Genomic DNA, 15,302 nt, shown 5'->3' with positions numbered 1-15,302 from the left:
TAATCATTGGTTCAAACCTTGGGATGGTATGATGAGTTCCATAATCAAAAGGTCTCGAGCTGATATGTATTCGGAGCAATTGTCACGAGGGAAGGAGGGCAATGTCTGCCTAGATGCCATGTTTCTTGGCGTCATCGCTGAGGCTACTAGCAGAAAACGCCCAGGTCAATGGTGCCCGTATTCTACCTTGCAACACATGGCCCCGATGGTGACGAGCTTGGGGGTAGCGGTGTGGATTTGTGTCTCACAAACAAGAGCCTTGGGCTGGTCGGGTGCTGCCGAGTCACACGGCGCACGAGGCTGTTTCCACGAAAAGGGCTGCTGGGATGGGTGTGGCGATGGGAACGCAACATGGGGTGCCGTCAGCGTGGTTGGTGGTAAGCAAGTATAGCCATGTGCGTAGTATTATTAATAGGGAAGCCAGAGGGTCGGGTGGAGGGTGAGTAAGCAGAGAATACCTAGTGCAGGGAACTACTATTAGGATGTACATGCTATTAGCAGCAGGTGGGGCGATGGTTCCGATGGTTCCTTCCTCAGGCCACGGCTAAGGAGTCAGGCGGTGAGGCTTGGCAGGCGACGACGGGGCGGCTATGACATCAGCCTCGTAAATGGAGCTGAGACCAACAGTGGAATGAACGAGCTTCAGGAACGCGTGCAGCGTCAGCATGGCAGTAGGAGCTAGAGACGATGGTCAAGCGGCAGTGGAGTGACTAATGCCGCGATCAGCAGGGCATGGGACGTGGGCCGTGGACTAGTGGATTGGACATGTAGGTACAAAGGTACTTGGGTACCTAGGTAGGTAAGTAAGTACACGCACACGTACCAGGTACTTGTTCGGGTACGTACCACGCGGTACGGCTGGACGTGGCGCTGCTGCACGACGAGGAACATGCAGGGCGTTTGCAGCGTGCTGGCGCACAAACGGTTCGAGAGAGGGCGGGGGTGCGAAGAAGAAAAGGCGAGCGGTGAAACGGATGTGCAGCGGGTTGCAACACGAGATGATTGTGATGATGCAGGCAAGAGCAGAGGGGCTGAGAGTGTGAGGGTGTAAGGAGTTAGTGGCGACTTGGATAGATACAGCTAGAGGTAGATGGATAGTGGGCGCTTGGTGGTGGCATGGGATGGAATGGTGAGAAGGTGGCACGGGCCTGTATTCCGAGCGTGAGCGTTGCCATGGGCGTGGAGCAGCAATCTACGTGTGCAGGTGGCAGATTGGCGAGACGAGCTTGATGTGGCGGTCTGGTCAGGCGCTCAGCAGGACGTGGGCAGAGCAGAGGGCAGCAATCTCGGGCAGAGTGTGGAGTGGCTATTGATATCGACGAAGAGGCTGTAGGTGGGTCTGAGGGCATGCTGGCGGTGTATGGGCAGGCGACAGGCCAGATAGGGGATGGCGGTGACGGCGCTCGCAGCAGCTGCAGGTGACATGGGCCCGAGGATGCTACTAGTGGGAGCCAGAGGGAGCCAGAGGGAGCCAGAGGGAGCAAAATACTACTACTTGGTACTAGCACCAGAGCCAGAGCCAGAGCACAGCCAGGCAAGCACCATGGCAAGCACCAAGAGGCCATCAGCACGTCCCGGTACCTGAACTGCCCAGCGGCGGCACAACCCTCGACTCGGAGCCAGCCAGATACCAATGTTTGGGCCAGTGAGTTGGTCCAGTGCGCGGAGCAGAGAAGGAGACAGGTGTGTGTGTATACTTACACAGGTGCTAGCAAACAGACGTCTCGACTCAGATGAGATGGAAATGCAGGAGCAGACAGGGGAAACAGATAGCGTGCAGTACCGCGCACAGCAGATACTATCGCAGCGACAGCCGGAGACAACGAGGGCCAAGAGATGGAAAATGTCACGACGGGTGAAGCGGGCAGACAATACGACTTTGGAGCGGCATGCTGGAGCGAATCCGGCAATGGCGTCGTCTAGCTTCTTCGCAACCCCACATCATCCACGGCCGCTGCCCCTGACCGGCACAGGAACGCTTGCAGTCGGCAGGCGAGCGTGACGAGAACGGACAGGACAGTCGGACGAGAGATGAAGGGATGGCGATCACGGCCGCCTGCCGCCCACTCGTCGCATTGCCATCGCAACGCGGGTGCTGGGGAACGGGGGAACGGTGCAGTTCATGGGCTCTCTGGGCTGATGGATGGATGGATGGGTGGATGGGTAGATGGGTAGATGAATGGATGGGTGGAGGCGAGTGCGCAATGCCGTTGTGGCCCTATGGTGTGCTGTGTGTGCGTGTGCAGACTGAGGGCGTGAAACGGGGCCAGCAGCCACTCAGGGCCCCTCTCGCCATCACGCTCGTTCGCTAGCACCGCACGCAGCACACACACACACACGCAGACGCAGCAGCTGGCCGCAGCAATGAGATGGCGGCGCTGAGTGGTGTGGCAGGTAACCCGGTGTAGTGTAAACTATAGAGGTGTAGAGGTGTGTGTGTGTGTGAGTGGACGTGTGGGTATGAGGCCCTGCCCTGCCCTGTCCTGTCCTGCCATGCCCTGCTCATGACCCGCCGTTCATCATCATCATCGCCCACTACAACGCCTATTACGACGACAACGACACCAGCCAACTAGTCCAGCGACAGCGACAGCACGTTAAATGATGGCATCGCGCACAGGCCCACCCCACTGACTCGCGCCCCGACGCTGGGTTCCCTGGCCCGTTCCCAGCCCGTGCCCGGTCGTGGTTGTACTTGAAACCTCGACGCCGTGCCAGGGGCCGCGTCCAAAGCTGGAGAGTGCTCTGCAATATATCCACCCACGTCCTATCCCTCTATAATATAGCGCCGGCCCTTCTTACACTTTTCCGCCTGCGGCACACCATCATCCGCCATAATATACCCACCCACCGCCTGTCACCTCACTCTCTAACACTGACGCCCTCAGCTCTCACATACACCACCAACGCCGTGCAACTCCAGTCTCACCCACCCGCCGGCCTGGCGCCTACCAAGGAACGCCTCCACTGCACCATTCCCACCACGCCTACATACATATATCCCCCCACCCACAGCCTGACTGACGCCTGTCCAACCACACTCTACTCCACCGCCCTCCATTCTGCAACAATGGTTGACGTCGCTGTCACCTCGCAGTTGTCCCAATGGACCTTTGACAAGCCTGAACTCGCGCCCCGTCCCCAGCGCGGCAGCACCGACAGTGCAGCCTCGAGCCCTAATCTGTGCGACGATGTTTCCGACACTCTGCGCATCGACACGCCCGCCTCGCAGCAGCCTACCCCACCCACAGCAAAAGCACCAAAAGTTTTCCAGGAACGCTATCTCTCAAGCGAAGAGGACCTGACTGCCGACGATGGCTCAGCCTCGGGCTCAGACTCAGAATACGACTACGAAGACGCCGTCGTCCACGACATTTCCACCCAAGCAACCGCAAAGACAATGTCAATCTCCAGATGGGACAAGGGCCGCAGTTGCGACATGGCCGTCGCTGTCGCCTATGCCCACGCCGGCCGTCCCAAGATGGTCGACATGGAAACCGACCGCCCAGCCGTCCAGCAACGGTCCGCCTCCGTTGCCAACCTCATTCCCATCACAGCAGCCAAGAAGCTGCAAAAGGCAGACGAGGCACAGCGCTTCTCCATGAAGGTCATGCCCACTACCAGCATGGTTTCACCCTCACTCTCTCGTCCCATTTCACCTCCCGCCGTTGTCGAGCCACGCCGACCCTCGACCAGCCACAGCCCAATTACTCAAAAGCCCAGCACATTCACCGACTCAGCCTCCATTTCTTCGTCCTTCCAAGCTGCGTCAACACGCAGCTTCTCACCCGCATTCAGCGATGCCCCACCAAGGCCTTCCTCCTCAACCGCTGGAGAAGCTGTATCCGCCCGCTCTTCCCTCTACATGCCCTCGCGCTCGCGTCTCGACCTCTCAAAATACCCAACATCACAGTCATATCAGCCAGGCCATCGCCAATCGTACCTGCCCCCGCCAACTCCAAACTCTCCCGCTCTTTCCTTCCTCAGTTCAGATCCCTATGAAAACTCTTCCACTAGCCCCGCCTCACCAATAATCAAGAAGCAACCCACGGCCCACCGCCGACTACGTTCCATCTCTATGAAGCTCTCACTCGCCAAGATTGCCATTACACCTGCCAAGAAGCAATTCGACTCACGCCTGCACGGCAAGGTTCCACCCACACCCATCACCCCGGCTCCCATGACGCCTCAGACAGCCCCCCTTGAGGGCGCAGCAAACTTCGCTGCCCATAACAAGGTTCGCCGCGCGTCTACTATTCTGCGTCCCAAGTCTCGTGGGGGCGACTCTGTACGAAAGACCCCTTCGCCAGACCTTGCACCCCCAGTCCCGCAGGTCAGCACTAGCACTATGCAACAAAAGCGTTCCACCACACTTGGACGCATGACTGCCCGTGGCGCAGATGAGAGAGAGCCTACGCTCGTTCTCCCAGAGTGCCCGCGAAATGAAATTGATCCCAGTTCTAGTGCCAGAAGCCGCGCAATCCGGCGCCGCAAGTCGCTCATGGACTTCATGGATTCGCTGTAAAGCCAGTCAGTCGCACATCACAGATGCCATTTTTGTTTCGAAACGCCTCTCCTCCCCGCAATTCCACCAACGCACAGACGACTTGCATGCATCATCCCTGTCGGTTGCGACAATCATCTTTTCTTGTACATTCTCTTACCGCCTAGCCCGTGTATACCTCTATTTTTTTTTAACCTTTCGTCCCGGCTACCTATTTTCCCACTACAAGCGCGTAATACCTGGCGTACTGTTGGCGCAACGACCTGGCTTCGTTCGATATTTTGTTTTTGTTTCCTTGTTCTCTTTTTGCTCTCCCAATCATCTCGCTTGTCAGAGGTTATGATACCCTCTCTGCTTACATTTTTTGTTTTTGTTATCTTGGCAATCAACGCGAAGTGTTCGCCCGCCATTCAGCAGTTTAATTTCCTTGGTCTCTCAGCAAATCTCGCATCTAGGATGCCATGCCATCTTTAGTAGCATCTAGTCCAGAGCTTGTTCTCGGACAATAAAAAGACATGATGTTCCTTGTTTAGCGTTAGCGAACAGCAAATACAAGTATCTTTGATCTTCAATAACCTTGGTCCTTGTTGATATGATGGTTGTGATGATGTTGTGTCGGTGCCACTTACGCGCATGTACATATTGCTAGGTTGAAGTTGGCAGCATGGGCCCATCCATGAATAGGCCCGCTTCCCTTCCCATCGTATCACCCCCATGACGTAAGTACATAAACCCTGAGGATTCTCTCTTTTTTATCACGGCATCACGGCATCAACGGCATCGCCTCACTACCCAAGCGCATCCATGCAAATGACGGCATTACATGTGTACTCTACCCCAAACGCGCCAAGACACCGTCCCCGTCTGCCTCTCAGACTGTGTGGTTCGTAATTGCCCCGCATCAAAAAAAAAAAAAAAAGAGACAGCAACGCTGCACGCAAACAAACTTTGGCACTTCAGCACGCCAAGCACCAACCAAAGCAACGGGACTGGGAACTTTGCACTGCCATTGTTGTAACTGACTTTTGTTACGCATGCGCAGTAAACTTTTGGCTTCGCGACCGTTTGCTTGCTACTGCACTGCGCGACGATCTGCATACAGGCTACTGTGTACTTACGCGTTGAACTACGTGGATAAGATGGCTTGTGCAGTACCAAACTGCAGGTTGCGTTTGCGAAAATAGGCTCAATCGCGGTACTCCGGTGTACAGAACTATGCGGTATACACACTTGTTAGTAGTAAACTGAAAGGTGAGGCTGCAACCAACACTCTCACACACAGACTCTGGTTGGGCGTCGATAAGACGCGTGCGCGATGATGTCATTGTCTGCATTATCTCTCCCCTACACAAAGATAATACCAGCCGCAACTTTTTTTTTGTTCTTCAGCAATTACGAGTGTGCCCGCGCTATGCGCCATACCGGACGCTTCCAGTTCTAGTTTTCCGGCTTCTTCTTCTTCTTCTTCTTCTTCTTCTTCTTCTTCTTCTTCTTCTTCTTCTTATCTTTCCCAGTTCGGCGGGAGAGAGTAGCCGTGTGGGTTCCTCCGTATTGCGACTGCCTGGGCAGGTCTTGGAAGAGCCGAAAAAAAGGCAGTGATAGGCAGGCGTGTAAAACTCATGTGTTCTTTTTTTCCGCCTCTTGTTACAGTATGTACAAGAAAAGTAGCAAAGGCGTAGTAGGCAATGTATATGCATGTAGGCATTGTCTTTATGCTATGTACGTCTGTGTTTCTACCAAAGTGCCAAGTTCATGCCTTGGGTTTCGGTCGGTCGACCCTGGGAAAGGGAAAAACCATGGTATTATTAGTGGCACACAGGCGCAAAACCCCGCTAGTACCGTTGCGTTTGGCAACGCCTGCTCACTACAGCCACACTCTTTTTTACTTCCTCAAGGCCAGCAGCAGTCAATTCCAATTGCAAAGAACGCCTTGCACTTACCATGCCCACTTCCCTTTGCCCAAGGCCAATCACACATCCCACCCCCTCACATGTTCACCGCACCTCTCCAAACCTTCCCTACCCACCCACTCTCCCCCTCACGAATCAAACGAGTCAGCACCCAAACCACCGCATGAATCACGCGTCTCGCTCTCTTTCTTTCGCGTTTGCAAGAACGGGCCGATAGAAACAATCAGCAACACCCACTTTTCGACCCTCTCTCCCCTCTTTCTCTGCACAAACAAACACGGACCGCGCTACTGGCCCATGCTCACCCAAAATACGACCGGGCATGATCGAGTGAGCGGGTCCCTCTCTCGCTCGGTGCATGTGTGTCTCCACATTTTTTTGCGCGCAAAGCGATCATAATGTCCGCTCCCTGTATCTTAACTACGGCAACATACGCGCTGCGCGCGCAAGGGAAATGGGGTGAGGGCGGGCGGGCGGGCGGGCGGTTAAAGCAAGGGAAGGGGGACGAACGGGCTAAGAAATCTCCGGGGTCTCTCTCTGCCTCTCTCTCTCTCTCTTTTCTCAAGGGGTCCTCAAGTAGCGGATTGCGCAAGGGCAGTTAGTGCGGACCCTGTAGATTGTGGTGACTTTTCTTCATTGCGTATGTCAGGGTTTCGTGGGTTGGGGGAAGGGAAGATGATCAGGGTAATTTGAGTTTCGCTTTCGTTCGTCATGCGCGCACGCACGAGGGAGAAAGAGAGAGAGAGATGTTACTGTGTGCGACGTTGCTGATAAGTTGGTGTTGGTGATCTTTTTGCAGGCACGCGTGGTAACATGTTTGTATACGCGCGATACGCGTTTGCCCCCTTGCCATTATCCACCCACCGATCCATCCATCCATCCAGATGTTTATTTGTTTTTCCACCGCACCGCAACCGTTGACTTCATCAACTACGCAATGCAAGTAATTGCCCCAATTTCACCGCTGTTATTACTTGTGCTACTACCCTGAGGAAATCATCATCGCCTTTGCTGAACCCAGCCACCCCCACGCTCCCAGAATCCATCCTCCATCGTGCTCTATTTGAAACCCCATTTTATCGCTTTCCCTATTGGCGTTTGCTTGAGGACCCTTCGCCCGCCCGCACGTGTGCAATGTACCTGACTAAGACTGCATAAGTTCATGATGGGTTCCTCGCACTCCGAACCGTAAGCTCGTTGGTACCTGCAGCAAAGCACATTGTAGCCCGTGCTCTGCTCCCTCTTTTTTCTTGGGGAGGGCGGGCTGTGGTTTTTATTGGGGGACGGGCTGTTAGAGTTTGATCGTCGGGTTAGGGTTCGGAGTTGTGGAGATGAGGTTGCATCACGTGATCATGATGGGTTTCCCGTGGCATGCCTCATATTTTGTGTTTGTGATGGGCAAGGAAAAGGAATGAGGGATTAACGGTAACTGTAGCCCGTGGTCTCCGTGGACAAAAGTCGGAAATTGTCTTCTTCTTCTTGTCATTGTCGTACTTGTTTTCTTTTTCATTTCCTCATCTGTCAAACATGGTGTTTGCTTCATTGCGTTATCTTCTTTTTGTATTGGTTGAGTAGCCGCGATGGCTTTTTTTCTTGTCGGCTGGCAGTGTTACCAAGCCTCACTGCTCAGGCTATCCGAACCCGACTAAGATGGGTAAGCGTCTCGCCGGAAAACTCTTTTGCGTCATCTGGCAAACTAAATCGATTGCGGCCCGCGTGCAGAATCTTGATCCTTGTTCTGCGCCAATAGTTATTCCTGACTGCGGCGCTATTATGTTCAGGTGTGGTGGATACGATAGCGTCGGAACTTTGTTCAGGGCGTGGTAATCTTAGAATCCTGGTAATCATCCCGCTACAAGTACAGGTCATCTTAGTGTAAGATACACTTTCAGTTCATCTTATCTTGAACTTAATGGCATGATGGTGGGGGATACGTGGTACGACAAGTTATCGATGGCTATCCTGGATGAATACAGTCATTTGCATTCGGTTCAATTTGTTGCAATCAGACCGTTACCATGTTGCACAGTCACCTTTCTTGCGTCGGTCATCCCATCGTAAGGTGTGTTCCAAGAAACACGCCTGGACAGCCCATAGAGAGCAACATTGGCGTGATTCATCTTTCAGACTCGGTGCAAACCATGTCAATAGCGCTTCTATGGCAGTGTCCCCGACCGGTAATTCCCAGCATTTGCCCTAAGCTCTTAGTTCACTTTTAGGCCATTTCATAGAATTTCCAATCACCATGTCCATGGTAAAGCGCATAATATAAAATTGTGTAGATCTGTGTGTGTTGGAACTTTGATGCAAGGCATCAAATACCAACTATTCAAACTGTCTTATTGCGCTTCTGCTGGCGCAATCAAACGTAAAGTACTTTTGTCTAGTAAACGAGCTAGTGTAGATTTGACTATTGGCAGCGAGAATGTGTATTTGCCAGCTACCATCGTGTCCGTGAGGTGTGGATGCGTTTTCTTGTCTGTGTTTGCGTGCTGACACTATTGTACAATCACGCAAAGGGTGAATGTGTACCTTGCAGATCGCCTACCTACGTAGCACGTATACATACAGTCACTGTCTACATATTTGCATCTTATCAGAAATATGAGGCGTACACTTTTCTCACAAAGAGTATAGCGTGGTCTGCCTTGATCATGCCCTCGTCAAAAAGCACCAATCATTGGCCGCCATTTGTTGCTGTCCCCACCAAGGCTATCCAGCAACCTCAACTACATGTCTTTCGAGCTACTTTCTTTATATAGTATTCCCACAAAGAGGCTCACTCGGTTCGATCTAGCTCATTCAAAAAATTTAAAGGTGTCTTCAGGACCATCTCCCCACCATCTTCAGCCTTATCACAGCGAAGATGAGAAGCTCAATCCGCAGAGCGGCGCCGTCGTCACAAATAAAGATCAAGCACAAATCAGCCAATTTTGTTGAAGATAGTAACGTTCCCGTATCACTCATCGAGATCCGCAGTGATGGCAGTTCACAGAAATCTCAAGTTACAAAAAGTCTGGTCGAGACATACATTCAGAATGATTTTCAAACACAAGCAAATAAACAGTCAGGCTCTTTGCAGCACCCTGAGCATGAGACAATAAAACTATTGTGTGCACACCTATCCTCAGTTGTAGTAGAGAGTCGCTCATGGAATCTCCAGTTGTTCACAGCGGACAGGGCTATATGACGGGAGCCTAACGCCAATCTCTATGTCTCTACAAATGTACACACACGTTGCGCCATTTGCACGCATACCAGACGTCTATCCTAGTATATTAGACCAAAGAGCCGCGGTCAATTCGTTCACACAACCTCAAATACCCGCCCACTTATCCCATACACCGCTTCATGACATTCGGGAAAATTATCTCAGTAAGTGAGCGAATACATGAACTGGGGGCCTCTCTAAACACATTCTGACAGGTTTCGTCATCCAATCTATTCCTGGTGCGATGAACTATGTATGCGCTGGTCTCTCGCTTACATATCATTTCCCCAGTCGCCAGATGTACATTTTCATGCATGGCTTAGCAACGGCGAATTACGACCGCTTCACTCGCGATGTCGAGCAGGGTGTTGCAAACGAATCTGCCTTTATAATTCCCAGTATGGTTGTTCAACACAACCTCTCCCAACTAGGCAAAGTCATCACCCGGTGGCATGACCAGATCTACTGGCATGAACGAGCGTTAGGCATCCGATTCGATCACCATGATAGAATTGACCTGGCGAATCTTGACTTCACGGCACTTTCGAGGACTCTAAATGCAGCAAATACTCAGCTTGCATACATCGCTTGGTCGTGCAAAAGCACTGCGCGTCTCCTTGATTTTTTGGACCAGGTTACGGATCGATATCAACAACAAGCTATAGCCCATGGTGAGCCAGAGAATGATGTTGCGCATATCACAAATTTACTTTCGGAGACGCATGAACAGTTGCGCGCTTGGAATGTAGGACTGCAGGATAGAACTGACTATCTTTCCAGGAGAGGTCAAGCTCTAGTTCAGACCGTAAGAGTTTTTGATGAGAATAGTACCGGAAGTCATTCTCATTTTCGCAGGTATACAGCAGTATTGCTCAACGCGATGCAGCGACCAGTCTCAGTCTAGCCAACACTAGCACTAGCCTGGCACGGTCTTCGCAAAGTGTAGCCATTTCCACATCACGTGATAGTGCCGTAATGAAGATCATCGCTGCAATGACAATGATCTTTCTTCCCGCCACGTTTACTGCTGTAAGTCATCAATGAGTTGCATGTCGCCATCCGATTTCTAACTGTTCGCGTCTAGACATTCTTCAGCACCACATTCTTCGACTTCAACAACGATCTCAATGGGCGCATGTACTCTTCTTGGTTATGGCTATATTTTCTAGTCACGTTTATACTCACATTTGTAGTCATGCTAATCACGTGGTGGTTATGGAAAAAGAAAGAAAAGGAAGTCACTGCATCGCTGGACACTAAATAACGCACGTCTCACACCAATTTACAAACACCATGAACAAATCAAACTTGGGCAAAAAACAAAGCCGAAATGGGTGAACAAGAGCGAGGTCCTGCGTGGATTCAGGGGGAATTTGTTGGTACTGGCCAGTTTGCTTTTTTGGAGTTTGCATATATCAGAAACAATGTTGAAGAAAAGAAATACTGTGGAGAGAGAAAATCATTAGTCACGAATTGAAAATGGCGCTAGGCATAAGATGGAAAAGGAAAATGGGTGAACGAGCCAGTTCATGTAGAAACACTGGAAGCATTAATGCCCTTGCAATGGAGCTCAATTCCTACCATTATCCTGAGTGATCATAGCTGGCAGTGCCAGAAGTGAAAGAAACCATCAAATATCGGGGAAGCTGGTGTGTATCAAGCAGCTATCAAACAACATATCTTTTGATGTTGGGAGCATCACATCCAATCTGTTATGCGACCAGAAACTCCTGCAGTAATCATATGTCCTGGCTGCGATGGACATGCAACCACCGAAGAGGTGATATTGGTTGGTAAATATTGAACAGTATAAGTGATTTATTTGAAGTGTTGTGGAGGATATTCCCCACATTCCCAACTGCCGTTCGCTTCGTCCCCACCATCGGTACATATTTCTACACTCTAATCAAGCATGGATTTTAGCCAAGCGAGAAATATCAGGGGGGTGAACAATTCAAAAGAACATCTTGGCGTGCTTGGTCCTATAGACATTTCATAACAACTTCACTGAATCACAATGTTGACTACTATTATTCTCGGTCTTGCACTCGCAGTAACAAGCCTTGCCCAAGCACCAGAAGGGCACCGCACTGTCTACATCACCTCAGCTCAAGATGCCAACTTCGTCGTCGTTCCAAAATCGCGCACCGCAGGCGCACCTCTCGTAGTGTGAGTCGTCACTAAGCATTCTCTACACGTCGAAGTTGTAAACATAAGCTAACATATCAACCCATAAGCCAATCTCTAATCAAATCCCCTTCACAAACATGGTATCTTGCTGCGCCATCAAACGGTACCTCGATCCAACTTGCCTCTACAACTCTATGCATGGACGCTGGCCCCAAATCAGGGTAGAAGGACATGGCGCCCGTTTACCTCCGCGAATGCGCACCCAAGGCCGAGTCTCAGACTTGGATTTCTATGGCTGATGGGCGTATTGCGCTTCAGGCCAGCACAGGTACTAAGCAGTGTCTCGATCTACAGTACATAAGGGCTGTGGAGAATAACCCTGTGGGTATGTATAATTGCGCGGGGTTGGGGAATACGGGAGCGAAGGATAAAGGAATTAATTGGCCGCTTAAGGATGCTTGAGGGATGGTGTATGTCAACTATGCCAAATGTGGCACTGTGACCTGGAGAGATATAGCGATGAATAGCTATTCTATACTTTAGAGGCCTTCTTACTACGCCTCTCTTCGTGCCTTTTCTGTCCTTCTTCCTTTAGTTGGGCATCGTCCTTCCGCGCAAGTTCTATCTGAGGCATCAAGAACCAAGAAGCGACAAAGGCAATGGCGTTGAGAGCCGCGCCTACTATGAAGATGATTCGAAAGCCATCCTTGTATGCTGAGGTGAGCGAGGCGCGAATCTGATCCATGCGCTGTGTCCCGACCGACTCGCGAAATAGGCCTGGCGAGTTAAGAAGTAGGTTCAATTCCGTCCTGGAGAGGCCGTATGGTGCCAGTGAATGACGAACAGCATTGTTGACAATGGTCCCGGCAATGGCCAATCCTAGGGTGCCGCCGAGGTTGCGTATGAAATTACGTGTTGACTGTACCCGGGGTTAGTTTTTGAGTAACAATGTCAAAGAAACGTAAGTATATATATCTTACTGTGACAACTGCCATGTGCTTGCGTTCGACTCCTGCTTGCACAGCAATCAGGCTTGGCTGTAGTGTATTTCCAAGTCCAAAACCAGCAAGAAGGGAATATCCTATCTGTTTTCCAAGCGAAGGGCTATCGAGAGTTGATAGTAAGCCCAACGCAATTGCCCATACTGCCCATCCTATGAGGAGACATTCTCGGTAACGTCCAGTCCAATGCACCACGAGACCTGAGAGTGTGCTAAAAAGCGCTGTTCTCCTATAAGTAACCGTTTACTTTTCCCTGGACAATCAACAACACTTACTTTGTGTGAGTGTGATAGGTAGCAACAGGGCTCCAGACTTCACAGCTGAATAACCATATACCAGCTGGTAAAACGATGGGATGTAGAAGATTTGGACAAGGAAATTCCAACCATTAACAAACATTGTCAACATAGCCCCGTTGACAACCTTGGAGGTAAAGATTTCCACTAGAAGATGATCAGTAAAAGCGATTCATAGCAGTTATATGATGTACGGTAGGATCTAGAAGCTTGATCCGATGCTGTAACCTACTCGAGACTAACGGCACGCTAGTACCTTTCCATTGCCATAAGATGAAACCTGCGGAGACTGCTACTCCAACCACAAGAGTGGCGATAACGTGAGCAGATTCCCACGGGTGCTCACCACCAGCCCATGTCAAGGGCAACTGTTACTGGTAAGCCTTGGCATACTGACTGAAATGGACAATACATACCACGAGTAATGTGGAGCCGGCCAGGGCTAGGAATGCTCCAAAAAAGTCAATAGCTGCCACTTTCCTTGTTCTCTTAGCATTGAGTATTGAGATGGATCTAACAACTTACTCTTTCCATGCACCGTTGACTTTTCGTAATGGCATAAAGAAGACCACAGCGCCAGTAGCCAAGATACTTGTGAAGAGATTTAACCTGAAGATCCATCGCCTGTGACATAATCAGCACATGACGGGCTTTGTCTCGTTGGAGGTTTTACCAAGAGTCTGGGCTTTGCGAAGCGAGTGCACCTCCAATGATTGGTCCGATGCCATTGGCTAGTGCTACAACAGATCCCTATGGTATGGTAAGTTACTTTCTTTAACATGGATAGCATACGACATACCAGTATGCCTTGATACTTGCCTCTTTCGCGAAGCGGCACGATATCAGAAACTATTAGTTGGGCGACTGTCATAAGACCGCCGCCTCCAACTCCCGTAAATGCGCGGAAGATGATGAGCTGAACCGCTGACTGTGCTAACGACGCAGCTAATGAACCGAAGAAGAAGATTCCAATGCCAAATATCAAGATGACTTTGCGAGACCATATATCGGAAAGCCGGCCATACAATAACTGAAATGAGGTCGACGTGAGAAAGTAGGCGCCTGCAATCCATGCGCGCTCACTGTCAGCGTCAAGAGCTTTGCTGACAATGGTTAAACTTGCTCCAAGAGTAGTCTGGTCTAATAATGCTAGCAAGTCAATACTTGCGCAGGCCAGGAATATCTAGTTTGATGAGCACAAGGAACAATATTGAACGCGAGCACTCTCACAGTAATGATAGTCTTGACTGGCACATAGTTGGTTTGCTCGTTGAACTTCGGCTCAGCTTCCTCGTCTGGTGGGTGTGGTACAACTTCGGGATTAGGCTTTTCCATGGTGTACTCAGGACAAGGTACGTCAGTATTGGGCATTCGATTGAAGACGAGAGGACAAAAAGGCAGCCACTGTCGTCACTGCAATCTCTCCAAGTTTCTTGGGGGATGCTATATATCACTAGGCCTGGAAGTACACAGACAGCGCGCATTGCAATTGGAACCAAAGGGCTTAAGAGTACCGATTTCTTATAAGGTGCTTACCGGTCTCTGCAAGCCCAGGCCTCTGGAAAACGGTCCATCTTCGTGTAGTATCGCCGACACCTGCTCAAAGAATCTTCCAGCCGTCTAGAAGGGTGCGGCAATAGATGGCAACAAAAATGTGCGCAAACTTGCTCCACTAAGATGCTCATTGGATGCCAAGGCCGTTAGCACAGGTGCACTAGTACTAATACTACTATTACACGACACACTGGTTCGTCGATCAGCACGCTATACACATGGGTAGTGCATCATGCCCAATCTACATTGCTTTTCAAGGGTCTGACCGCGTGCCACTTAAGCACGTTGAAATACACTGCAGCATGCATGGTATAAGCGTGGTATGTCGACCTGCCAAGTTAGGGCCCACATGTGAAACGGATTGGCCGGAGGTTATGGATGTTGAGACGAACAGGGAGTACTGCCCTGCCAACGCTATTCTGTAAACAGAAAAAGCGCCTGTTCACACCGTGCCTACGATTCGACACAATGTGCTCAATATGCCTTAGAAACCTCCATGGTATGAACACCGACTAGACCATAATCACGTAACAGCTATATTGCAGCGTTATTTTCTCCGAACAATGATGGATGCCATGGCCCCTAGAGTTGCGTCAACCCAGCAAAATATGATGTGCAGATTTTCGTCCGTATTGGGCCTCATAGCCCCGGCGAATGCATTCACTTTAAAGAGGAGAGCCTCTCTACTGCCACATA

The 15,302-nt window shown here is 50.7% G+C and overlaps 6 protein-coding genes across 6 annotated transcripts; 4 read left to right on the top strand and 2 right to left on the bottom strand.

The window, feature by feature from the left end:
• Positions 1–1,055: 1,055 nt before the first annotated feature.
• Positions 1,056–1,565, bottom strand: COCMIDRAFT_25037 (uncharacterized protein; the record flags this gene model as incomplete). Its single annotated transcript, XM_007688274.1, has 1 exon — positions 1,056–1,565. The coding sequence occupies one exon, from the start codon at positions 1,563–1,565 to the stop codon at positions 1,056–1,058; it is 510 nt and encodes a 169-aa protein (XP_007686464.1).
• Positions 1,566–3,070: 1,505 nt separating this feature from the next.
• On the top strand, positions 3,071–4,525 carry COCMIDRAFT_3976 (uncharacterized protein; the record flags this gene model as incomplete). The annotated part of the gene is made up of 1 exon (XM_007688262.1): positions 3,071–4,525. The coding sequence occupies one exon, from the start codon at positions 3,071–3,073 to the stop codon at positions 4,523–4,525; it is 1,455 nt and encodes a 484-aa protein (XP_007686452.1).
• A 3,907-nt stretch (positions 4,526–8,432) lies between these two features.
• On the top strand, positions 8,433–9,354 carry COCMIDRAFT_25035 (uncharacterized protein; the record flags this gene model as incomplete). Its single annotated transcript, XM_007688273.1, has 3 exons — positions 8,433–8,476; positions 8,697–8,873; positions 9,177–9,354. 3 exons carry the CDS (start codon positions 8,433–8,435, stop codon positions 9,352–9,354), a joined length of 399 nt encoding a protein of 132 aa, XP_007686463.1.
• Positions 9,355–9,638: 284 nt separating this feature from the next.
• On the top strand, positions 9,639–10,889 carry COCMIDRAFT_35415 (uncharacterized protein; the record flags this gene model as incomplete). Its single annotated transcript, XM_007688287.1, has 4 exons — positions 9,639–9,789; positions 9,841–10,430; positions 10,481–10,654; positions 10,710–10,889. The coding sequence occupies 4 exons, from the start codon at positions 9,639–9,641 to the stop codon at positions 10,887–10,889; spliced, it is 1,095 nt and encodes a 364-aa protein (XP_007686477.1).
• A 753-nt stretch (positions 10,890–11,642) lies between these two features.
• COCMIDRAFT_35414 (uncharacterized protein) lies at positions 11,643–12,217 on the top strand (the record flags this gene model as incomplete). Its single annotated transcript, XM_007688286.1, has 3 exons — positions 11,643–11,794; positions 11,863–11,976; positions 12,079–12,217. 3 exons carry the CDS (start codon positions 11,643–11,645, stop codon positions 12,215–12,217), a joined length of 405 nt encoding a protein of 134 aa, XP_007686476.1.
• A 70-nt stretch (positions 12,218–12,287) lies between these two features.
• On the bottom strand, positions 12,288–14,387 carry COCMIDRAFT_91285 (uncharacterized protein; the record flags this gene model as incomplete). Its single annotated transcript, XM_007688308.1, has 9 exons — positions 12,288–12,674; positions 12,736–12,977; positions 13,032–13,199; positions 13,285–13,420; positions 13,469–13,532; positions 13,578–13,676; positions 13,726–13,802; positions 13,852–14,235; positions 14,283–14,387. 9 exons carry the CDS (start codon positions 14,385–14,387, stop codon positions 12,288–12,290), a joined length of 1,662 nt encoding a protein of 553 aa, XP_007686498.1.
• Positions 14,388–15,302: the final 915 nt, after the last annotated feature.

This window comes from Bipolaris oryzae (assembly GCF_000523455.1).
Source record: "Bipolaris oryzae ATCC 44560 unplaced genomic scaffold scaffold_40, whole genome shotgun sequence".
NCBI classification, from domain to species: domain Eukaryota; kingdom Fungi; phylum Ascomycota; class Dothideomycetes; order Pleosporales; family Pleosporaceae; genus Bipolaris; species Bipolaris oryzae.
The sequence above is the reverse complement of the archived record's forward strand: the minus strand, read 5'-3'. Positions and strand labels throughout refer to the sequence as shown.